General features: G+C 35.6%; 1 protein-coding gene across 1 annotated transcript in view; it reads left to right on the forward strand.

Annotated features, from left to right (window-relative positions):
• The first annotated feature begins 2,004 nt into the window (after positions 1–2,004).
• The window catches only part of LOC117333616 (transient receptor potential cation channel subfamily M member-like 2), a 30,132-nt gene continuing 6,909 nt past the window's right edge, over positions 2,005–25,227 (forward strand). Inside the window, exons 1-20 of the mRNA XM_033892997.1 lie at positions 2,005–2,137; positions 7,540–7,631; positions 9,250–9,451; positions 10,207–10,548; positions 10,923–11,026; positions 11,293–11,360; positions 11,618–11,787; positions 12,155–12,246; positions 13,326–13,478; positions 13,599–13,667; positions 13,939–14,133; positions 14,461–14,561; positions 15,192–15,417; positions 16,848–16,946; positions 18,135–18,163; positions 18,982–19,051; positions 19,751–19,879; positions 20,155–20,382; positions 20,477–20,651; positions 21,838–21,997. Coding sequence (XP_033748888.1) covers positions 7,545–7,631; positions 9,250–9,451; positions 10,207–10,548; positions 10,923–11,026; positions 11,293–11,360; positions 11,618–11,787; positions 12,155–12,246; positions 13,326–13,478; positions 13,599–13,667; positions 13,939–14,133; positions 14,461–14,561; positions 15,192–15,417; positions 16,848–16,946; positions 18,135–18,163; positions 18,982–19,051; positions 19,751–19,879; positions 20,155–20,382; positions 20,477–20,651; positions 21,838–21,997 — 2,699 coding nt within the window. The 5' untranslated portion in view covers positions 2,005–2,137; positions 7,540–7,544. The remainder of the gene's footprint in view (positions 2,138–7,539; positions 7,632–9,249; positions 9,452–10,206; positions 10,549–10,922; positions 11,027–11,292; positions 11,361–11,617; positions 11,788–12,154; positions 12,247–13,325; positions 13,479–13,598; positions 13,668–13,938; positions 14,134–14,460; positions 14,562–15,191; positions 15,418–16,847; positions 16,947–18,134; positions 18,164–18,981; positions 19,052–19,750; positions 19,880–20,154; positions 20,383–20,476; positions 20,652–21,837; positions 21,998–25,227) is intronic.

Consider the following 25,227-nt stretch of genomic DNA (forward strand, 5'->3'; position numbering starts at 1 on the left):
GTGTATTGATGGAATCATTCAAGTCCAAAGACGACGGCGAGCAACATTTTCCAATATATTCATAGTTTTGTTCAGTCTTATTTAGACTTCTACTGGCGTATGCGATCGGTTGATACCTCTTGCATTAACACAGCATCAAGAGCTATTGGCGACGCATCACAATGAACCGTTGGGCTTAATGTAGGATCAAATTACTTTAAAATAGAAGCAGTGGAAATAGCGTCCTTAATCTAATGTACATTTCCTCGTGTTTATATGTTCACTTCACCTCCACGTCCTTGTTTGTACGTTTTTTTTTATAGGCTCACAGAGATCAATCAGATTCCTCAGAAAGTCTTTGCACATCTTTCACGTCTCATGGACATAGCATACTCTGTATCGCAGCCGTTGAAGATAGTAAGTGGCCAATGTAGGGTATTTCCTTCGCTCTGGGCGTCTGTTGACCTTTATCAAGTTTAATACCTTTGTCAATACACTATTGCATCAGTTTTTCCAGTTTCCGATCATGGTCCTCTATAGCTTCCAATTCGATATGACCATCTTCATACATATGGATGTCGTCAAACACTGGCTCCGCATCTTCCAGATCCTTAACTAAAGCATCGACACGCTGTTGAAAAATTTCTGGAGCGAGAGAAATGCTAAAGAGCATTTTTTTATCCAGCGGAATCGTCCGAAGGGGGTTTCAAATGTGGTAAGTTTGCTGGACTCCTCATCCAGAAAAACCAGCCAAAAACCGTTCTTGATGTCACACACAGTGAACACTTTGGGGTTTTTAAGCTTTGTTGGAACATCGTCGGTCACCGGTAGGGGATAATTACTGCGTTTAAGTGCCTGATTTAAGGGTTTGAAGTCGATACATATTCTCAGTTTACATCTTGGTTTTTCTATCATCACAAGGACCGACAACCAATCTGTCGGCTCATCAATGCATTTGATGACATCAAGTTACTCCAAACGCTTCAGCTCAGTCTCAAGTTGTGGTTTTAATGCTGTCGGAACTCTTCTGAGTGGAAGTTGTACAAAAGGCACATTCCTGTTGACTTCTAGATGTAGTTTTCCATCCATATTTCCCTTACTTTCGAAGACGTCTTGGTATGTTTCCGGAATTGTATCTATACAATATATTGCCAAATTTTTTCCATATTTGATCTCCAGGATTCCCTTGGATGAGGCAGTCTGTAGACACCTGTGGTTTAATTGAGTTAAGGTGGTCTGTAGAGGAGGTGTCGGTTCACACCTGTGGTTATATTGAGATGAGGCGGCCTGTAGATTTTGCGGTAGGTAGAATATGCGGTATATAGTAGAGGCGGTATGTATATCTATTTGGTGGTCTGTAGATGAGGGGGTCTGTACATACCTATGACAAAATTCTGAAGAAATCATCATTTAAACACCCAATGGGCCAATGATAAAAATGCTAATAGTTTGTATACATTTTGTACATTGTTTACATCATAGATATGAACACAATAAACTAATTTGTTACAACGACATGCCGAATTGTCAACTTCACCCGTTCGTAGAATAGTTTTATTGGTCATTTTGTCTGGCGTACTGTAGGTATGTACATGTAAGTATGTGACCGAAAAGTTAATATGATAAGAGATATGTTTTCTGTATACGCAAAGTTATCTACATTTACACTTTTTATGTATAATAGTTACTATAGGGATATGTTAAGTTAACTATGCTTTACGTGGGACAAAAACATACGTCAACTCTTCTAAACAACAGCAAAATTAATGTGTGTTGAATATGTTTGAGGCACGGGGAAGGGTTTTTATCTTCAGTCAGTAGTGGTCTTACATTTGTATTTTCCAACACAAGCTCGATTGCTTTTTAATTTAGTCATCCTGACATTCAATCATTTCACTATCTAAATCTCTCAACTCAAACAGATAACTACTTATGTATGAACGACTGACTCATGTGTTAAGCGGTGCAAAAAGGACATCCTCGTTTCTTCGTACCTGTTTGAATAATTACTACATCACGTCATTCATATCGAGCGACAGACTTATGTTTTTGTTTTAGTGACGAGGTTCGACCTCAAGATGTAAACTAAAGGTGTGTGACCATACCAGGACACCAGGGAAGCGTTGATGATACGAGTAATACCAGTGATAGTGAGGCGGTAAGTACGTAGTGCTATCATGAAGATAGCTAGTTACAATATGAGCCGTTTATCTTTAATGTTCTGTTTTACTAATGATATGTTATAAACTTTGTTATCAATACCTCCTAATTGTACAAATTAATTGTGTAGTCAATACGCTGCACTTGTACAGATGATGTTTCAATAAGACATTCACGTTTGGAATCTTTGTCAATTTTAATTTTGTATCAATCTAATGAACATTCTGTACTATAATGAGATCTGTAAACAAATTATAGATAAATAATGGACTTGGTATCGAGATATCTTTTGAGGATATGTTAAATACAAAATTGTCAGGACCTTCTCTGGTCCAGGTACGTATCTACTTGTGTCATTAAGAAACACATGACTTTCTTAACTTCTAGATTGTAGGAACTATTTCTCTTCCTTCCTCTTCCGTCTCACAGTCTTAATTATCATCAAAGGCTCTGGTCTCATCAAAATTCATTAATGTCCGCCAGTAGGAAAGTATTACTGAAGTTAAGAAAAACATGTAGGGATTGGAAGCTTTTCATAAATTCTGAAGCTTTCTAGTGGATAAAATTCAAGGCAGTGGTTTCATTGGGTAAGGGAACGTTAATGGGACTTGGTCAATACCCTTAAAGATCGTGTATCTGTTTATGTTGACAGTACCCTTAAAGATCGTGTATCTGTTAATGTTGACAGTACCCTAAATGATCGTGTATCTGTTAATGTTGACAGTACCCTTAAAGATCGTGTATCTGTTTATGTTTACAATACCCTTAAAGATCGTGTATCTGTTAATGTTGACAGTACCCTAAATGATCGTGTATCTGTTAATGTTGACAGTACCCTAAAATATCGTGTATCTGTTAATGTTGACAGTACCCTAAAATATCGTGTATCTGTTAATGTTGACAGTACCCTAAAGATCGTGTATCTGTTAATGTTGACAGTACCCTAAATGATCGTGTATCTGTTAATGTTGACAGTACCCTAAATGATCGTGTATCTGTTAATGTTGACAGTACCCTAAAAGATCGTGTATCTGTTAATGTTGACAGTACCCTAAAGATCGTGTATCTGTTAATGTTGACAGTACCCTAAAGATCGTGTATCTGTTAATGTTGACAGTACCCTAAAATATCGTGTATCTGTTAATGTTGACAGTACCCTAAAGATCGTGTATCTGTTAATGTTGACGGTACCCTAAAAGATCGTGTATCTGTTAATGTTGACAGTACCCTAAATGATCGTGTATCTGTTAATGTTGACAGTACCCTAAAATATCGTGTATCTGTTAATATTGACAGTACCCGTAAGGATCGTGTATCTGTTATTTTATAATGTTGTATGTCAGAATATAGATTTTCATATTATATGTTTACATAAATCATACTTATATATATATATCAATATTTATATATTAGAAATAGCACCAGTTTAACACACATGTTTGTTAAGTGTAACCTGTGGCTGACCTTGGCCGGTGTCTACACTAGTCAGTAAACATTCATAGTATATAATTACAGTACTATATCACGTATGCGATGTCCTTATACAGTGGTATAAATGTAGCCAACCAACGAGTTGGTCATTGACCTACGGAACACGTCAATCAATCAATCAATCAAATCTTGTATTCCTCTGTTAAGAGATTTACAAAATGAAAAGTTAATATTTACATAAAATTAGGTTGAATGTGATCAATTGAATTGTTTTCTACATGTCCATTGATGAATTACATTACTATTGCTGTCACATTTAATACTGGTACTGTTTGTAGTATTGCATAAGTTACATGATGAGTTAGTTTAGGAGAAAAACACATGCGCAGCACTTCTAATGTATTTAGCACTGTCCAATAAAAATCCCTGGTAATCCTCTATAGATTCATATATCTCTGCTGGAATTGTTTTGCCAAGAAGAGTTCTAAGGAAATTCTCATGGTGTAAGTTGTCCAAGTAGATAAATAATTCGATGCCGTATTTATCTATTACCAGTGTTGTGAATATGTCACGAAGGTCAGCTGTAGCACTACACACAGTTACAAAGTGGAGAATGGCGTCTATGTACGATACATTACATAATTTACATCGTTGCTCCTTCCACTGGGGGGGAGGGGCATGCCACCATTTTACACACGAACTAGACAATTTGGAGGTCTTTACTAGTTTTTGGTGTATTCCATAGAATATATGGATATGTATTTGTATCATGTATGTCTCTAAATCTCAAAAAGTCTAAAAAGTCTAAATCTGTCACAAGTCTGTCTTTCAGGAGGGTGTCTTCCATTGTTTTAATAGAATGTGAGACAATCCGTTTCCAAGCCGTTTTAGAAGGGAAGTAGATATTTACCAAGTACTCCTGCAGGAAATTCTGTAAGTTGTATTTGTATAAAATACACCAAATATCAGGAATAAATCCAAGCTGTTTGTTATAAGGGTTTTCAATATACTGGAACAATCTTCGAAGAAGTATTTGCTTAGAAAGTGTATCTGGTTCCATGTGAATGAGCGTAGAGAGGAAGTTGAGTTTCCTTTTATCGATTTCTGACTCTAGTCTAGGAAGACCAAGCATTGATTCACACATGTCAGATCTGGTTAATTTCCGTAAGGATTGGGATCTTTTCGCAATCGTGTGTTGTAGAACGTTCAGGTGTTGAATATCATGTTTTGACATTTTTGACCAAAATTCAGAACCATAAAGAACACTTGGTATTATAACCTTCTTGTACAATGTCGTTGTTTTTAAAGGGTTGGTCCATTTACAGTCATGTCCGAATTTGGTTATTAGGTTAAAACAGTTTCTGCCTTTAGTGCAAGCATTTTCTATCGCGGACTTACTCTTGAGATCGGTAGAAATAATAACACCAACATGTTTATATAAATTCGCGGTTTGTAAATTATGACCCATGATTGACCAATTGAAATCGATATTCCTTTTATGGTTGTTTCCGAAGACAAGAACAGTGCATTTGTCCGCATTGTATCTGAACTTCCATGTTTTCGCATAATTTGTGCAAATGTCTAATAGCGTTTGTAAGGCTGAGGGACTGGTTGCAATCAAGGCAATGTCATCTGCAAGAGTTGGATTGCTACAATTTATGTCGTATATCTTGGCACCAGCACGGCTGTGTTCTAACCCTAAGAGAAGGTCGTTTATGAAGACGAGATATAAAAAGCTGGAGACCACGCCTCCTTGTCTAATTCCGAATCTGACTGGTAGCCATCTTGATCTTGTACCATGTGTTGAAACTGCGCTATACATGTCAATATATGAATTGTTAATTAGATTTGATATTTTTCCTCGCACACCGAATTTGAATAACTTTTGCATATGAGACCACAATGCCACACAGTGTCGAATGCCTTTCGCGTGTCTAGAAAAGCTACGAATGTTTTACTGTTGTTTTCCAAATTGTAGTATATAGTTTCTCTCAAATTAAACGCAGCTGTGGAGCAGCTGAGGTTTCGTTGGAAACCTTGTTGTTGTTTACAAAGTGGGTTCTTGACACACGACAGCCATCTCTGGATTCTGTTGTTGATAAGTTTTTCTAGTAGTTTATAAAATGCAGGAAGTAATGTAATTGGGCGGTAATTGCGGTTATATATATGTATATGAGCAACTGTATATTGAGAATGTGACTTACATGATTTAACTCAATGCTCCCAGTGCGAATGCCGCAAAAATAGAAGTGAACTATCTGTGATATAAGTGTCCCGCAAGTGTATAGTTGTCTTATAGCTATACAATTACTTGATTTGTATTTCATGAATAAGAAAAATCAGCGGAACGTGTACCTGTAACGTTCATTTCAAAACGACAATTATCGTCTGTGAATAACAAACATATTCAATGGGGCAGGTGAAACTGATCGTGTATCGGTTCACATGCAATTTCAAATCGCGTTTCGCTTGGACATATATACTCTGGACTGAATTATTTGAACACCCGCAATCGATTCCTACCTCTTCTTAGAACGCGGCAATATCACTTTACAACTATGACTGTTCCTTCAAGAATACAGCCATACAACTTTACAACATTGAACAGTCCCTTGAAGAATACGTCCATGCCACTCAACCTTGAACAGTCCCTAAAAGAATACGGCAATATTACTTATCAACCAGAACTGTCCATTCAAGAATACGGTAATACCACTTAACAACATTGAACAGTCCCTTGCAGAATACTCCAATGCCACTCAACCTTGAACAGTCCCTTCAAGAATACGGCAATATTACTGCAGACCGTTGTTTAGATGTATTAAATCACAATGTCTAGCTTTTATCCAAAGTTATCAAGAAAACGTTTGGGTTACGGATTGATGCCAGAATGCCTATTTACGATAGTTTATAATTGTGTCACGCTGTTTCAAGCGATATTTTATATATAAATTAAAAATAGAAATAATTTATATATAAAATATTTCTATTTTTAATTTATATATAAAATATATCTATTTTTAATTTATATATAAAATATCGCTTGAAACAGCGTGACAGATTTATTTTATATATAAATTAAAATAGAAACATTTTTATATAACATAAAAATTGGGGAACAATTTTTAAACTTCACATACGTTTAGAATTAGGATAGTTTTACTGTTGTTATTGGAAATTAATTTGTATTAGAATTAATTGGTGTTAAGAAATTCTGGACATAGTCTTAAATAATAGACGCTATGTTGTCTAACAGGTATAAGCAAATTTAGGTGTCTGACACAAATCTCTGCTATAGTCAAAAAGGTATACCAATTATAAACAGTTACATTCCAAACAGTATTAACCATTTGAAGTTAGGTAATTATATATAATTATATAATTAAGCAAGCTTTCACATGCGCTTGTGACATTCCAGTACAGGTGAAACGCGCATAGGGCGATTTTCACCTGGGATTAAGAACACGCTGTATAGCTACGTATACATGTTGTGTAACAGGTTTTAACATATAGGGTATACTGCACACATGCGCAGACCCCATTTTTAGTCTACCCTTTGGGTAAATATTGATTAGGGAAAGTAATTTCATTGGGTGATAATTAATCCCTACAAATTTCATTGGTCAAATGAAATATCTCGAAGTTGAGATATACCAGCTGTTTCCAAGAGAAAGCGTCACTCTGGACGCAGCAGTCAAAGAATAAACATATCGATATTGGAAACTGATTCTTGCGTATATCTCAGTTATTCCAGATAAATACAGCATCCAAAGAAAAAGGTACGAGAACCCTCATCACAATTGTAATCTAGCTGTTGTGCTTGTAAAGGACGTATGTGTAGGAATTACTGGGACTCGGGGCAATTACATTTTTTCTTTATACTCATTTTGAAAATCTTGTATTCGAAAAAGTGATTTTTGATATTGAATGTAATCAAAGTTTGATGATGAAATTATTTTTAAATTTCAGGAAAAATGGGGGGAGTTAACTCGACTGAGAAATGGCACTGGGATGGGAACACAGGAAACATACGATTTTCGAGTTGTGATGAAACACGACAGGTAATATATAAATAGAGAGTATTAGTGAAATACGACAGGTAATATATAAATAGAGAGTATTAGTGAAATACGACAGGTAATATATAAATAGAGAGTATTAGTGAAATACGACAGGTAATATATAAATAGAGAGTATTAGTGAAATACGACAGGTAAGATATAAATAGGAAGTATTAGTGAAACACGACAGTTAATATATAAATAGGAAGTATTAGTGAAACACGACAGTTAATATATAAATAGGAAGTATTAGTGAAATACTACAGGTAATATATAAATAGGAAGTATTAGTGAAGCACGACATGAAATATATAAATAGGAAGTATTAGTGAAACACGACATGTGATATATAAATAGGAAGTATTAGTGAAACACGACATGAAATATATAAATAGAACGTTTTAGTGAAATACTACAGGTAATGTATAAATAGGAAGTATAAGTGAAACACGACAGATAAGATATAAATAGGAAGTACATTTGTATTAGTGAAACACGACAGGTAATATATAGATAGGAAGAATTAGTGAAACACGACAGGTAAGATATAAATAGGAAGTATTAGTGAAACACGACAGGTAAGATATAAATAGGAAGTATTAGTGAAATACTACAGGTTATATATAAATAGGAAGTATTAGTGAAACACGACATGTAATATATAAATAGGAAGTATTAGTAAATACGGCAGGTAATATATAAATAGGAAGAATTAGTGAAATTCGAAAGGTAATATATAAATAGTGAAATACTACTGGTAATGTATCAATAGGAAGTTTTAGTGAAACACGACAGTTAATATATAAATAGGAAGTACATATTTGTATTAGTGAAACACGACAGGTAAGATATAAATAGGAAGAATTAGTGAAATTCGAAAGGTAATATATAAATAGTGAAATACTACAGGTAATGTATAAATAGGAAGTTTTAGTGAAACACGACAGTTAATATATAAATAGGAAGTACATATTTGTATTAGTGAAATACGACAGGTAAGATATAAATAGGAAGTATTAGTGAAATACGACAGGTAATGTATAATTTATATAGGAAATATCATATTTTTAGATAAAGAGTAAATGTACCTATTACGTATTTAGAACACAAAGCCTAATCGCAGTGACATAGCAGAAACCGATTTGAAGAAAGACAACGTTTTTTCAATATCGTGTTAAAAGGACCTTACTACCAAATTCAATAAACCGGTTTTCAGAATAAGAGATAGGCCCTTATCGAGTATAAACCAGTTTTCATGATGAGAGATAGGTCTTTATCGAGTATAAACTAGTTTTCAGGATGAGAGAAAAGCTCTTATTTAGTATAAACCAGTTTGCAGGATGAAATATAGATCAGTATCTAGTATATTCCAGTTTTCGGGATGAGAGATAAGTCCTTATCGAGTATAAATCAGTTTTCAGGATGAAATATAGATCATTATCTAGTATATTCCAGTTTTTTCCAGTGATTTTCATTTTTTTAACATTTGATGTTTCCAAAGGGACAACACGTTCGAAAGTATGGAATCCAGCTTGAAGGTCAATATGATGTGTTTTACCCCACCTATCGTATGTCTGAATGGTTTGTACATATTTAACACTTTGTTCCTATATTACAGTATGCAATCATCACCAAGCCATCTCAAAGTAGTAATGAAGACAAAGGCCCAGATGAAATTTTGAAATCTTTGATGAAAAAGTGGGACCTGCAAACTCCAAACGTCCTCATCTCTGTGACAGGAGGTGCCAAAGGGTTTGATATGGTCACTCACAAAAGAACAATATTCAAGAGAGAACTTATCAAGTTAGCCAGAAAAATCGGTATGTGTTTTTCGTGGACCTTATATCAAAATATAATTGTATTTGGCAATTTGTCATATTCCTCAATACAGATAACATGATCACTCTCATTGCTAAAACTATTGTCATCATGTGATATGTTACATATGCAATTGCACCAAGGGTCTTATAAACAACATCGCTATTATAATTATCAATGTAAGGATGGTCTCTTTCTCATTTAAAGGACCTTCGGCATAAATAGCGTTCCAAAGAAAACATCGACTGTTTTTAAATATGATTTTAAAAACCGTCACACTATGATAATGATTGCGTCATCATTGAAACATGAAAAGTAGAAGTAAGACGACGTCAAGAATGTCATAATAATGTAATAAGCATATACAAAACGTTGAATATCTGAACGAAGACATCAACCATGTATTTATCGCTATCGCCTACAGGTACAATTCGTATGAAAGTGCTTGAACATTATTTTCAATCGGGGTGGTCGGGTGGTCGGGTGGTCGGATGGTCGGATGGTCGTGGTCGAGTTGTCGGATGGTCGGATAGCATAGTGGTAGCATACTCGTCTTTTACCTTTTTGGCCGGGGTTCGATTCCCCGATCGGATGTGAACAAGTAGGGGTCAACTACCCGACCAAGCGGGTTTCCCCAGCTTACTCCTGTTTCATCCCACAGTAGGTCTCCACGCGAGCGTCCATTGAGTTTCCTCTTACCTGTGATAAGACCGGAGAGAATTCAAGTATGTTAGTTATGCTACATTTGTTTTATTAGATATGTGGGTTGTGAGTGGAGGAAGTGACTGCGGTATCATGAAAGAGGTTGGTGAGGCTGTCCGTGATGCCAATTTCCTGAAATCAAATTCCGTTGTTGCCATTGGAATAGCTACATTTGGTGTGGTAGCGTATCGGGAAGCTCTTCGTAAAACAGTTGACAAAGACGAAGTGTACTCGACACCAACGGAACTAAATATGAATGAAAATGAAACATGTTTGGACCCAAACCATACACACTTTTTGCTAGTGGATGATGGAACGCAAAAGCAATTTGGAAAAGAGATAACATTTAGGACCGGGATCGAAATAGCGGTTTCAAAGCTGAGAACTGCAAAAACAGGTAGAATTCAACAATGCATTTATTTTCCTTGCGTATGATAACTTTTATTGTTTATAAATATTTTGCAATAAGAACTAATTTTCTTCAAAACACGTATCATATGTTTACAAGATGTGCCCAACAGAATAGGTGTACCACTCATTTCAGAATTGTACTCAAATGTACATGTGCACCACTGTACTTAGAACCTTACCGGTACTCCAAAGTACATGTGTGTCACTGTACAAAGACCCAACAGGTAGTCTACTATATACGTGTGCCACTATACAAATTGTACTCCACAGTTTAGTTATACTACACTTCGCACCCATATTGTTTATTACATGAAATTAGATAGGAGTAAAGAATTTACTGTGCTTACTGTTTCCCATCAGAGGCTATGGTCCCTGTGGTTTTATTGGTGGTAGAAGGAGGCCCAAACACAATCAGAACCGTTACAGAAGCAGTCCGTGGCGGGATCCCGACAGTGCTTATTAAGGTTAGTTATAAATACGAGTTTACTGATATAATGGTTGAACAGGAAGTCAATAACATCAGAATTTACATTTTAGAGGCTTTACGCCTTTTGACGTGTCAACAAAGATGTGTACACAGAGCACAGCGCTAGTCCGAGGAAATTTTATCGTAAGTCAAATTTTGGAAGACTTATGGTCCTCAGAACAATAACAAAATGATGATCATAGATGTGTTCTACTAGACATTCATCAAACGGAATACTAAGGCATCATATCCTTTGTGTTGTAGGGTTCTGGAAAGGCTGCTGACGTTTTAGCTCTAGCTTGTGAATGTGCAGAAAAACCTAAACCAGAGAGGTAAACTTTAACTAGTCATTACAGCACAATAACGGCGTCCTTCTAAGCATGAAGGATTTAATTTATTTCATGTCTGATTAATAAATTGCCATATTTTTTCACAAATATGAGTATGTCAGTAAATGTAATTCACCATCGCAATCAAAATGTACACACATTGGAAGAAATTTCCAGAGAGTCCAGTATATCGAGATAGTATATCTATCGTGACAATAAAATTAATATGCCTCTGTTTTAATCCAATATGTTTTTTCAAGAAAAAAGTGGGAAACAGAATATCAAAAATTGTCAGGGGTTACTGAAGAGCTTGGATTGGCCGTCCAAGAATGCGTCGAGAAGCGACACTTGATTAAGGTGTTTGATATGACAGACACCACAAATATCCCGAGTGATATGGGCGATGTTATACTGACGGCACTGAAGGACGGTAGGTTTACTTGGGTGTTATTATTATATAGAATTTGTTAAATGAGATCGGTGTCAATATTATATAGAATTTGTTAAATGAGAGCAATGGTTTTGCCGTATGTATGCAGGTGAAGTTAAACATGGGTGTCAATGCTATATCGAACTGTTAAATGGGATCGATAATTTAGCCACCTGTAGGCGAGTGAGGCAAACATGGGTGTTAATGCGATATGACATTTGTTTAACGAGATCAATGATATTCCATTGATGTGGACATCAGAATCTATTTATTACTTATCCCATATCTACGGTTAGTCTGTTTTTATCAGAACGACTGAGGTAATCTGTATTTGTATTTTTGTTTACTAAATGATATATTTTTAAAGTGGAGAGAGAAAATAAGGATCTCAGTCAACTGAAGCTTACACTATACTGGAACAGAATCGACACTGCCAGGGACATTATGCGACATATTACGGTACGTATACACCTCATGTCTCTCCTTCAAGCTTACACTATACTGGAACAGAATCGACACTGCCAGGGACATTATGCGACATATTACGGTACGTATACACCTCGTGTCTCTCTTCCTCAAGCTTACACTATACTGGAACAGAATCGACACTGCCAGGGACATTATGCGACATATTACGGTACGTATACACCTCGTGTCTCTCCCTCAAGCTGACACTATACTGGAACAGAATCGACACTGCCAGGAACATTATGCGACATATTACGGTACGTATACACCTCGTGTCTCTCCCTCAAGCTTACACTATACTGGAACAGAATCGACACTGCCAGGGACATTATACGACATATTACGGTACGTATACACCTCATGTCTCTCCCTCAAGCTTACACTATACTGGAACAGAATCGACAATGCCAGGGACATTATGCGACATATTACGGTACGTATACACCTCGTGTCTCTCCCTCAAGCTTACACTATACTGGAACAGAATCGACACTGCCAGGGACATTATGCGACATATTACGGTACGTATACACCTCGTGTCTCTCCCTCAAGCTTACACTATACTGGAACAGAATCGACACTGCCAGGGACATTATACGACATATTACGGTACGTATACACCTCATGTCTCTCCCTCAAGCTTACACTATACTGGAACAGAATCGACACTGCCAGGGACATTATACGACATATTACGGTACGTATACACCTCATGTCTCTCCCTCAAGCTTACACTATACTGGAACAGAATCGACAATGCCAGGGACATTATACGACATATTACTGTACGTATACACCTCATGTCTCTCTCTCATTGGTAGCCTCTACAGCTTCAGGTGGGAAAATTTAAAAGATGTCAAACAGTCTTCAATACCAAACTATATTGTTTCCGATATCATTCCTAGGGAATAACACGAATTTTCGATATCAAACTATTTTGTTTCTAATTTCATCCTAAGCGATATAACATCAGTCTTCGATACCAAAACCTTTATTTGTTACAATCTGGCCGAGTTATTCTCAAAAGTATATATAATATCTAACTGTATGCTTTCCTTTTTCATCCCTAGCGAGATAAGCTGAAGACAGTTTTCGAAGACGAGGACATGATTACGACTGCTCTTGTGCTGGACAGATTTGACTTCATGGAAATATTTCTAGACAAAGGGAAGGACATGACGAGCTATTTGACCAGGGGAATGCTTCAAACATTGTACCAGGAGGTTGGTCGTTACTATTGAACCATTTGTGTTTTGGTTTTGGCCACACACCTGATCATTAGTTTCGTCTGTATGTTATTCCGTAGAACAATGAAGGCTAAATGAAATATGTTTTATACACAGATTCCAAAGGATAGCTCTCTGAGAAATATTCTGTGGAAGCTTCAGAACATAACCCGTTTAGAAAAAGATGTGAGTAGCGAATTATTCTTCTAATTTGACGCCATACGATACTGTCCTATTTTTATGTCCTGCCTTTATTTGTCAAACATGTACAGGTATAACATGGTATTGTAAATTCTAACACTTTCTTTATAACAGTATAATTTATAGGAGGTTAATTTGGGTTTTATTGAATTCTATGTTAACGGTCCTTGTAACAATCAGACCTTATTGTTTCTGATATTGTAAGCTCGATTAAGTAAAAATGAAGAGAATATTGCTATTCTTTAACATTTAACAGGAAACTTGTTTAGAAAACATAGGAAAACTGATTTCACACCTTCTTGGAAAGTTTTATGATGTTCATCCCATGTACACAAAGACAGACACCATGACCTTATCTGACACCACAGACAACCCATTTCTTCACTTGATGGTATGGTGTATCCTCACGCACCGACACGAAATGACAAAGCTGTTTTGGAAATATGGAAAGGTATCCCATTACTTGGAGAGTTATGTTGTGGCCTTGTCGCACACAGTTTGTTATTATGGCAGTGTGTTCCGTACAGGAACTATTGTTTCGCTAAACATCATCTTGTCTGTGCAATTATAAACTTATGGTTTTTAGAAATGAACGATTCAAATATGGAGATAAAAAATCAATTCATGTACGGGATTACTTCATAACACACATGCATGAGGAACATTCCTTATAAAAAAAGATGTTGATGTCATAAACTCCCAATATACATAACAGTTAGACGTATTGAAGAGTACGGTTATACATTAACTCTTAACTGATTTTATATGCGTAATTTAGGACCAAGTCGCGGCTGCATTGGTTGCTTATGGACTGCTGAAGAAAATGGCGCTGATGGTTGAAAATAAAGACATAGAAACTTCCATGAACAACAATGCAGAGTAAGTATAGATTAAAGACTGTCATAATGGGATATTTATTAAATACTGCAGTCTTTAATTTAAATTATAGTTGAGCTATTTGGCTTGAAGCATGACACGTACAAAGACAGTTGAAAACAGTTGAGAAAAAATAATTTTCTCTCAATGAGCAGATCTTCAAAAAAAATGCTTACTTTCTTATCGTTAATCTTACATAAAACTTTAATTATTACGATTCGGTCTTTTAGCGTCATTTTCAACATTGTATGAGTTAAGATAGTAAATAACATACATTCACATCATACTTCATACTATGTGTCAGATATCGTCAAGTACCTGTATCTTAACTGGTTCATGTTGTATATTTCATCTATTCCGACAAAGGCTTTTTATGTCGGGGAAAAAGTGGATTGTTTAATGCGTTATATCTTTCGTATTAATATTATGATTTTACATGAAACAGATCACAGTGTGGCCGGTGGAGCATTGGTAACACACTTTTAAGCAGGCAGGATTGCAGACTAAGTGGGTTTCTCCCACTATTAGATAAATCACGCTCCCCCATCCCAGCAGTAGAAGTTGATAAGTTGAAATAAATAGTTTCGCATGTCTAAATTTCAATTTATATTGATGTTATATATATTTTGACAGTGAATTTTGCCAGCTTGCACAAACGATGTTGAGCAGATGCAAAGAATCAAATGAAAAGAAAACGACGGAAATGCTTTCAAAGCGGATGGACAACTGGGGCAACGCCACGTGTAGACAGATCGCAAGGATGACAGAAAACAGAAGTTTTGTCGCTCATCCCTTCTTCCAGTCTTTGTTGAGTGAAGAGTGGATGGGCGAGTTATCGCTTCTAAATCGATGGAAATGGGTGAGGCATGCGGTTATATCTGATTACAATGATTTTATGCAACCTACTTGGAATGGCCGACATGTTGTTGTTGTTTTTCGGCATAGCCGTCTAATTTTGTTTTGGCCCCGGATATGACGCGACAGGTGGCGTTACTTGTCAAAATGAAGTATGTGATTGGTCAATGTAGCGGTCAATGCAAAATGCAGATATACAGTTAAAAACGAAACAAAGTTAAAGGGACCTCACGGTAAACCAATAATTATTTTGTATTTGTTATCATATTATTTGGTATATATTTAAAAAAATAACCTTCGGAACAATAACCATTCGAATTTGATGATGTATGCACATAAAACATCAATTATCAATTATTAAAAGGTTATCACTCTGAATATGCAAAATTTGTGACATATACGATAAACGCATGCGCACAACAAACCAAAACACATGGAAACAAAAATGGCTTCCAATGTAAATCGACTGCGGTTGAAAACGATAACAGCTTCCGCAATGAAGAGAATAAGAGGAAAATGAATCAAACACAATCCTAGAGTTAACTTGGGAAGCAGTACAATAGATTGTAACAGTTCAAAAACATGAAAACAGCAGTAATACGGACGCCGCTCGTATTCTGCTTGATTGCTTGATAGTAGGTCATGACAATCTCGGTAATATTTACACAAACTCGGTACTATTAACACAAACTCGGTAATATTAACACAAACTCGGTAATATTAACACAAACTCGGTAATAGTAATACAAACTCAGTTCCAGTACATCGCTACTGTCACTATACTATATGAACAGTGTTTATATTATTTACACATACATATGTGTGCCGTAATATATACAGAACGTATTATTTAACATTTAAACCACTGTGTATAATATCGTTATCCAACTAACCCAGATGGAATATATATATCGCCTTGTAAACTATCGTGTGTTTGTGTTACCACGATTTCAAAACAGTCACGTAATGATTTAAAAATCATTTCCGCGCTATTTAGAGAGGGATTCCCTACTAAATCGAGTGATCAAGCTGGACATATGGATTGACTGTGAACATTGGGACAGCACAGAAACATAACCGGAAAGGAACAAAACGCGTACATTCAGTGAAAATTGCAAAGTTTTTACCGTGATGTCCCTTTTAAATTGAATGCAAGCTGAATAAGTGGATGCATCTATTCAAATGACACATTTGCAGTCTTATTATCACCAAAAATGATTCAAACTGATATAATTTTGTTATCCGTGCTGAAACTGCGCATTTATTAATTACAATGTAGTTCGTTAATTTATTTCACCAGTAGTTTTACATTATAACCACCAGTATAAAACTATGCCGTTTATCTTTTTTAAAGATATATCTTGTTTTTACGTTACTTTTTTTATCAAGACTGTCATCCAATATCAATATGTGTGTTTCTCTTACCTGATACAGGTTAAATTTCCACTCTGTATTATACCTCCAATGCAGCTACTAATACCGTGTCTCATCAGATTCAAAGATGATGATCAGAAGGAGCAAAGAAACAGTAAGGTAGGAAAGATAACATCACGGATTTCACCTACATATTGCTACAACAGGCAAACTTTTCATTGTTTAATTCGTGACAAATAAAGCATTTGTGTATCAGTGTACGTTAACCAACACCATGAATGATGATATGCTTAATCTTTTTATGTACAATGCATCCATATCTGTTTAATACGGTAGCGTATTAGGGCCACATGTAAACTTTTTTTATTTTTAATTTCCACACTTTAATGTGTAAATAATACACTCTAATGTGTAAAATTTACACTTTAATCTGTAAATTTTACACTGAAATATGTAAATTATACACTTTAATGTGTAGATTTTACACTTTAATCTGTAAATTATACACTTTAATGTATATTTTACACTTTAATCTGTAAATTATACACTTTAATATGTATATTATACACTTTAATATTTAAATTATACACTTTAATCTATAAATTTTACACTTTATTCTGTACAATTTACACTTTAATCTGTAAATTTCACACATTAATCCGTAAAATTTAATCTTTGGCTTTTCATGGAGTCATTTCGATACTCTGAGAGGTCTTCGAGATCAGAGGACCTTGTTGAAATCAATATACATGAGGCGAAATTGAGTATTTTATCGAGGGTTAAAGTAAGTAAAAGGCAAAGAGTAAATTTTACAGATTAATGTGTATAATTTAAAGATCAAAGTGTATGATTTACAGATTAAAGTGTAAAATTTACAGATTAAAGTGCATAATTTACAGATTAAAATGTAAAATTTACAGATTTAAATGTAAAATTTACAGATTAAAGGGTAAATTTTACACCTTAATATGTAAATCATACACTTTGATCTTTAAATTATACACATTAATCTGTAAAATTTGCTCTTTGCCTTTTTACAGATTTACAGATTAAAGTGTAAATTTTACACATTCAAGTGTATAATTTACAGATTAAAGTGTAAAAGGTACAGATTAAAGTGTAAATTTTACACATTAAAGTGTTTAATTTACAGATTAAAGTGTAAAATTTACAGATTTAAGTGTATAATTTACACATTAAAGTGTCAAATTTATACATTAAAGTGTATAATTTACACTTCAAAGTGTGGAAATTAAAAATTAAAAAAAGTTTAAATGTGGCCCTAATACGCTTCCGTATTACGGTTTTATGTCTTTTATTCTGATTTTTCTTTTTCTGCACGGGAAGTCATCAACCAGTACTAGCTGTTGCGGAAGGTAAGTAAATCAGGTAGACATCGTGGTGATCTTTATGGTATACATGTGTACGTATACGTATATACGGCACAGCGGGCAGCGGATGTGCACGTTTATATATTTTTCTAAGTCCAGGATTCGGCTCATTGCATTGATTATAGGACGTGTTTTCTTATATTTGTCTACAGATATTTCACACAAAAAGATATTCATAAGATGCAAACATTTCAGGCATTTCAGTACACGATTTGTGCCTTGTTGACTCAACTCTCATGTTTTGGATTCAACTACGCGATCGTTTGTTGGAGAGCTCGAGTTAAATTATCGAAATTTGAAAAGTTTCAATACACCCCAACTATAACAGGAACGGTGGAATCCGTCGATTAGTTGAATGGTAATTGAATGCTCGACTTCGAGCACTACTCCCGTTCGAAACTGGTCAGGTATGCCTACAGATAGAACTGACGGCGTGGTCAACACCACAAAGGCCAGTGACAGGCAAACCGTACACAAGATGATACATTTGTATGTAATGTACACATAACTATATACAATGTACATATGGTGGTATGTATAGTACACATAATGATGTGTAACGTACACTTAATGATATGTAATGTAAAAAAATGTTATGTTGTATGGAATGTTCACATGATGGTATGTTATATACATATAATGGTACGTAATGTACATACACTGATATGTAATATACACATAATTATATGTAATGTACACTTAAAGATATGTAATGTAAAAATAATGATATGTAATATACACATACATCTGTATATAATTACTGAAATAATAAATAAAGGTTTGTAATCAGTATCTTTGTTTAGATCAATGTGCCCCTGTGAAAAGATTATGAGTTTCTACAAAGCACCTGTCGTGAAGTTTGTGGGAAACTCTGTAAGTAGACCTCAATATTTTTAGGTATTTGAGTCTAAACGGAGTATTAATCCGATTCAATTAAGTCTATTAATGTAACTAAAATTTTCGCAAACATTCTTACTGTATAAAACATTTCATTCATGTCTCTTCCAAATCATAATCAATAAATATATATGAATTATTTTATCGTATTACATGCACTGTATTATGCAAACATAAACGTTTAATTTTATCTTCTTGTGGGATAATGGTTTCTAATGCATCCTCTGTTTCCGTTTAAACACGTTATAGATACTAGTAATGCAGAGAGAGTTCACATAGGGAATAATGTGGATATACACTTGCGATTTGTCAGTACACTGTCACGTGACAGTTATAATGATGTAACATATTTTCCTATTTGTGCTATAAGATCACCCTTCTTTTATTTGATATTTTATACACTATATATTACTTTTATTCATCTATTATTATATATTTGTTTTATCTATTATTATATATTACATTTATCTTATCTATTATTATCTATTTATTTTATTTGATCTGGTATATATTACTTTTTTTTATCTATTATTATCTATTTATTTTATTTTATCTATCATTATGTATAACTTTTATTTTTCTATTTTTTGGTAGTGCGCTTACTATAATCTTACTGTCAATTGTCGAGCAGTGTTATCAGTTAAATGACTGACACATGTACACTTGATATTTCAGATGATCTATGTAGCATTCTTAATGCTATTTGCCTACACTCTTCTGTCCAAATTTGACACTAATTTAACTGTATTTGAAGTGGCATTAGCGGTGTGTGTTACCGTTTTCTTTTTTGACGAACTACTCCAGGTAAATCATCATTATGTGTATGTTTTGTTCTGTTAGATCTTTCCTGGAGGCTATGCCAGTGAGGATACGGTATCAATAGGACTTTTATCTATAATTAACAATTTCACTACTACGTTAAAACTATTAAAGCAAATGTTAATTAATTTGAAAGAATATATATTTTAAATTTGATCAGTAACAAATTAATGACATAGAGGATAATTCTAGAGTATATATCGATACTATTGACACTCTCTTGTTCTGTGCCATTATATATACTCATGATTTCTTTGTAGTTGAAGTCAACAGGGCCTGAAACATATTTTCGTAATAAATGGAATTATTTCGATATTTCCGGAGTCATCCTGTTCGTTGGCGGGTTTTGCCTGTATAGCTATGAACCGACATTGGGCCTTGGACGTATGATTTGTTCCCTGTCATTTGTATGTCTTTCTCTCAGTCTCATTGGAATGTTTTCACTTCACGAGAACATTGGACCACAACTACAGATGATTAAAATGATGGTAAGAATGTAATATTCGTCAATTCTCCTTATTTTCCTTATTTTGTTTTTGTTTTTTGATGTTGTTGTTGTTGTTGTTGTTATTTTTTTTTTAGACCTTTGACCTTATATCCTTTCTGGCGATCCTACTGGTTTGTGTGATAACCTATGCCATTGCCGCTTATGCCAACCTGTACCCTGCCTCAAAGATTGACCGGGATCTTATCATCAATCTACTCCGTATTCCATACTGGAATCTGTACGGAGAACTGAATCTGGAAGTATTTGAAAGTAAGAGCAGTTAATAATAACTGTACCGTTGTATAATGGTTATCAGTTTATAATAACTGTATCGTTGAATTAGGTTATCAGTTTATAATAACTGTATCGTTGTATAACGGTTATCAGTTTATAATAACTGTATCGTTGTATTAGGTTATCATTTATAATAACTGTATCGTTGTATAACGGTTATCATTTATAATAACTATCGTTGTATCACGGTTATCAGTTTATAATAACTGTATCGTTGTATTAGGTTATCAGTTTATAATAACTGTACCGTTGTATAACGGTTATCAGTTGATAATAACTGTATCGTTGTATAATGGTTATCAGTTTATAATAACTGTATCATTGTATAACGGTTATCAGTTTATAATAACTGTATCGTTGTATCACGGTTATCAGTTTATAATAACTGTATCATTGTATTAGGTTATCAGTTTATAATAACTGTCTCGTTGTATAACGGTTATCAGTTTATAATAACTGTATCGTTGTATAATGTTATCAGTTTATAATAACTGTATCATTGTATAACGGTTATCAGTGATAATAACTGTATCGTTGTATAACGGTTATCAGTTTATAATAACTGTATCGTTGTATAATGGTATCAGTTTATAATAACTGTCTCGTTGTATAACGGTTATCAGTTTATAATAACTGTATCATTGTATAACGGTTATCAGTTTATAATAACTGTATCGTTGTATAACGGTTATCAGTTTATAATAACTGTATCGTTGTATAACGGTTATCAGTTTATAATAACTGTATCGTTGTATAACGGTTATCAGTTTATAATAACTGTATCGTTGTATTAGGTTATCAGTTTATAATAACTGTATCGTTGTATAACGGTTATCAGTTTATAATAACTGTATCGTTGTATAACGGTTATCAGTTTATAATAACTGTATCATTGTATAACGGTTATCAGTTGATAATAACTGTATCGTTGTATCACGGTTATCAGTTTATAATAACTGTATCGTTGTATAACGGTTATCAGTTGATAATAACCATCGTTTATTGGTGTATATGTCATTCGCACGTATTGTTAAGGGTCTGCCAAAGGTGATGTAATATGACAATTAACTTACAGTATAATTTTGTGTAGAATATTACTCATGAAAAATTACCCGTTATCTCTTTTGTTTATAAATATAATTAAAACCGTTTATTTGTTTAGTGAAAGAGCCAGATTGCAGTTTCGACCGACAAATCTTCGAGAATGGTACCCTTCCTCGGTGTCCGACAACAATGGGTACATATCTGGTACCGTTATTGATGGGATTCTACATGCTGTTCGCAAGCGTTCTTCTACTAAATCTTCTCATTGCAATGTTTAGGCGAGTATTTCACTTTTATTTGAGATTAGAATACCGAACGCGTGAGTAGTAAGTACATCGAGATGTGGAATTGTGAGGTGTTGTTATCAAAGAGACAGGTTTGACGTCCCGGTGTACTGAAGACAAGTAAATGATGGACGCTGGCAAAACATATGCCTCTATGTCCATATCTATAGAATTATGGCTATGAAATGGATCATTACATGCATATAAATATATATTAAAACTGTTTGAGTTGTAATTGTCATCAATGGGTTATTTGATTATATTGTTTATGAATTTTAACAACCTATAAAAACATATTCCTGCTCATTGCAATAAAAGTTCGTTTTCCTTCGTTTTTGCTTCATCATTCAGTTTCTTTTCTCTTTGTCTTTCGCATGTTGTTAGATCATTGAGATCCTTGAGCCTTCTTATATTTTTGAATATAATTTTCTTAATCGGCCGAGTTTTGTCGGCGATCTCGTTTACTTCTGGTTTCTGTCCATGTCTGATGACTTTCATGTGCATTACTTGATTGCTGTTTTCTATTCCTCATACCTCTACTAACTAATCTACCATTTTGATGTCGGCTTCCATTCATTTTTCTCCTGTCGTGCTCTGATTGTTCTGGGATTCCAAATAATACTGGATTGTGTTCTATTTCTTTACGCTCCTTCATTTCTGAAACTACACGTATGACATCAGTGTTTAGTTGTAATTCCTTTGACTTCAACTGTGCGTTAACTTCCTCCTTTATGCGGTCGATAACTTCCACCTTTATGCGGTCGTTAACTTCCTCACTCCACCTGATATGCGGATCGTTAACTTCCTTCCTTGTATAGCGGTCGTTAACTGGTTGCCTCCTTTCATACGGTCGTAACTTCCTCCTTATACGGTCGTTACTTCCTCCTTTATGCGGTCTTTACTTCCTACTTTATATGCGGGTTGTTTACACTTTCCTTCCTTTATACGGTGCGTTAACTTCCACTCTTTATGCGGTCCGTTAATCTTCACTTCTTTATGCGGTCGTTAACTTCCTCCTTTATGCGGTCGTTAACTTCCTCCCTTTATGCGGTTGTTTACCTTCCTCCTTTATACGGATCGTTTAACTTCCCGTCCTTTATGCGGATCGTTAAACGTTCCATCCTTTATGCGGTCGTTAACTTCCTCCTTTATGCGGTCGTTAACTTCCTCCTTTATGCGATCGTTAACTTCCTCCTTTATGCGATCGTTAACTTCGTCCTTTATGCGGTCGTTAACTTCCTCCTTTATGCGGTCGTTAACTTCCACCTTTATGCGGTCGTTAACTTCCTCCTTTATGCGGTCGTTAACTTCGTCCTTTATGCGGTCGTTAACTTCCTCCTTCATGCGGTCGTTAACTGCCTCCTTTATGCGGTCTTTAACTTCCTCCTTTATGCGGTCGTTAACTTCCTCCTTTATGCGGTCGTTTAACTTCCACCTTGATGCGGTCGTTAACTTCCTCCTTTATGCGATCGTTAACTTCCTCCTTTATGCGGTCGTTAACTTCCACCTTTATGCGGTCGTTAACTTCCACCTTTATGCGGTCGTTAACTTCCTTCTTTATGCGGTCGTTAACTTCCTTCTTTATGCGATCGTTAACTTCCACCTTTATGCGGTCGTTAACTTCGTCCTTTATGCGGTCGTTAACTTCCTCCTTTATGCGGTCGTTTAACTTCCACCTTTATGCGGTCGTTAACTTCCACCTTTATGCGGTCGTTAACTTCCTTCTTTATGCGGTTGTTTAACTTCCTCCTTTATGCGGTCGTTTAACTTCCACCTTTATGCGGTCGTTCACTACCTCCTTTATGCGGTCGTTCACTACCTCCTTTATGCGGTCGTTAACTTCCTCCTTTATGCGATCGTTAACTTCCTCCTTTATGCGGTCGTTTAACTTCCACCTTTATACGGTCGTTCACTACCTCCTTTATGCGGTCGTTCACTACCTCCTTTATGCGGTCGTTAACTTCCTCCTTTATGCGGTCGTTAACTTCCTCCTTTATGCGGTCGTTAACTTCCTCCTTTATGCGGTCGTTAACTTCCTCCTTTATACGGTCGTTAACTTCCACCTTTATGCGGTCGTTCACTACCTCCTTTATGCGGTCGTTAACTTCCTTCTTTATGCGGTCGTTAACTTCCACCTTTATACGGTCGTTAACTTCCACCTTTATGCGGTCGTTAACTTCCTCCTTTATGCGGTCGTTAACTTCCACCTTTATACGGTCGTTCACTACCTCCTTTATACGGTCGTTCACTACCTCCTTTATGCGGTCGTTCACTACCTCCTTTATGCGGTCGTTCACTACCTCCTTTATGCGGTCGTTAACTTCCACCTTTATGCGGTCGTTAACTTCCTCCTTTATGCGGTCGTTAACTTCCTCCTTTATGCGGTCGTTAACTTCCACCTTTATGCGGTCGTTCACTACCTCCTTTATGCGGTCGTTAACTTCCTCCTTTATGCGGTCGTTAACTTCCACCTTTATGCGGTCGTTAACTTCCACCTTTATGCGGTCGTTAACTTCCACCTTTATGCGGTCGTTAACTTCCTTCTTTATGCGGTCGTTAACTTCCTTCTTTATGCGATCGTTAACTTCCACCTTTATGCGGTCGTTAACTTCGTCCTTTATGCGGTCGTTAACTTCCTCCTTTATGCGGTCGTTAACTTCCACCTTTATGCGGTCGTTAACTTCCACCTTTATGCGGTCGTTAACTTCCTCCTTTATGCGGTCGTTAACTTCCACCTTTATGCGGTCGTTAACTTCCACCTTTATGCGGTCGTTAACTTCCACCTTTATGCGGTCGTTAACTTCCACCTTTATGCGGTCGTTAACTTCCTCCTTTATGCGGTCGTTAACTTCGTCCTTTATGCGGTCTTTAACTTCCACCTTTATGTGGTCGTTAACTTCCTCCTTTATGCGGTCGTTTAACTTCCACCTTTATGCGGTCGTTAACTTCCGTCCTTTATGCGGTCGTTAACTTCCTCCTTTATACGGTCGTTAACTTCCTCCTTTATGCGGTCGTTAACTTCCACCTTTATGCGGTCGTTAACTTCCTCCTTTATGCGGTCGTTAACTTCCACCTTTATACGGTCGTCAACTTCCACCTTTATGCGGTCGTTAACTTCCACCTTTATGCGGTCGTTAACTTCCTCCTTTATGCGGTCGTTAACTTCCTCCTTTATACGGTCGTTAACTTCCTTCTTTATGCGGTCGTTAACTTCCACCTTTATG

The sequence above is a fragment of the Pecten maximus genome, chromosome 8 (genome assembly GCF_902652985.1).
Source record: "Pecten maximus chromosome 8, xPecMax1.1, whole genome shotgun sequence".
NCBI lineage: Eukaryota > Metazoa > Mollusca > Bivalvia > Pectinida > Pectinidae > Pecten > Pecten maximus.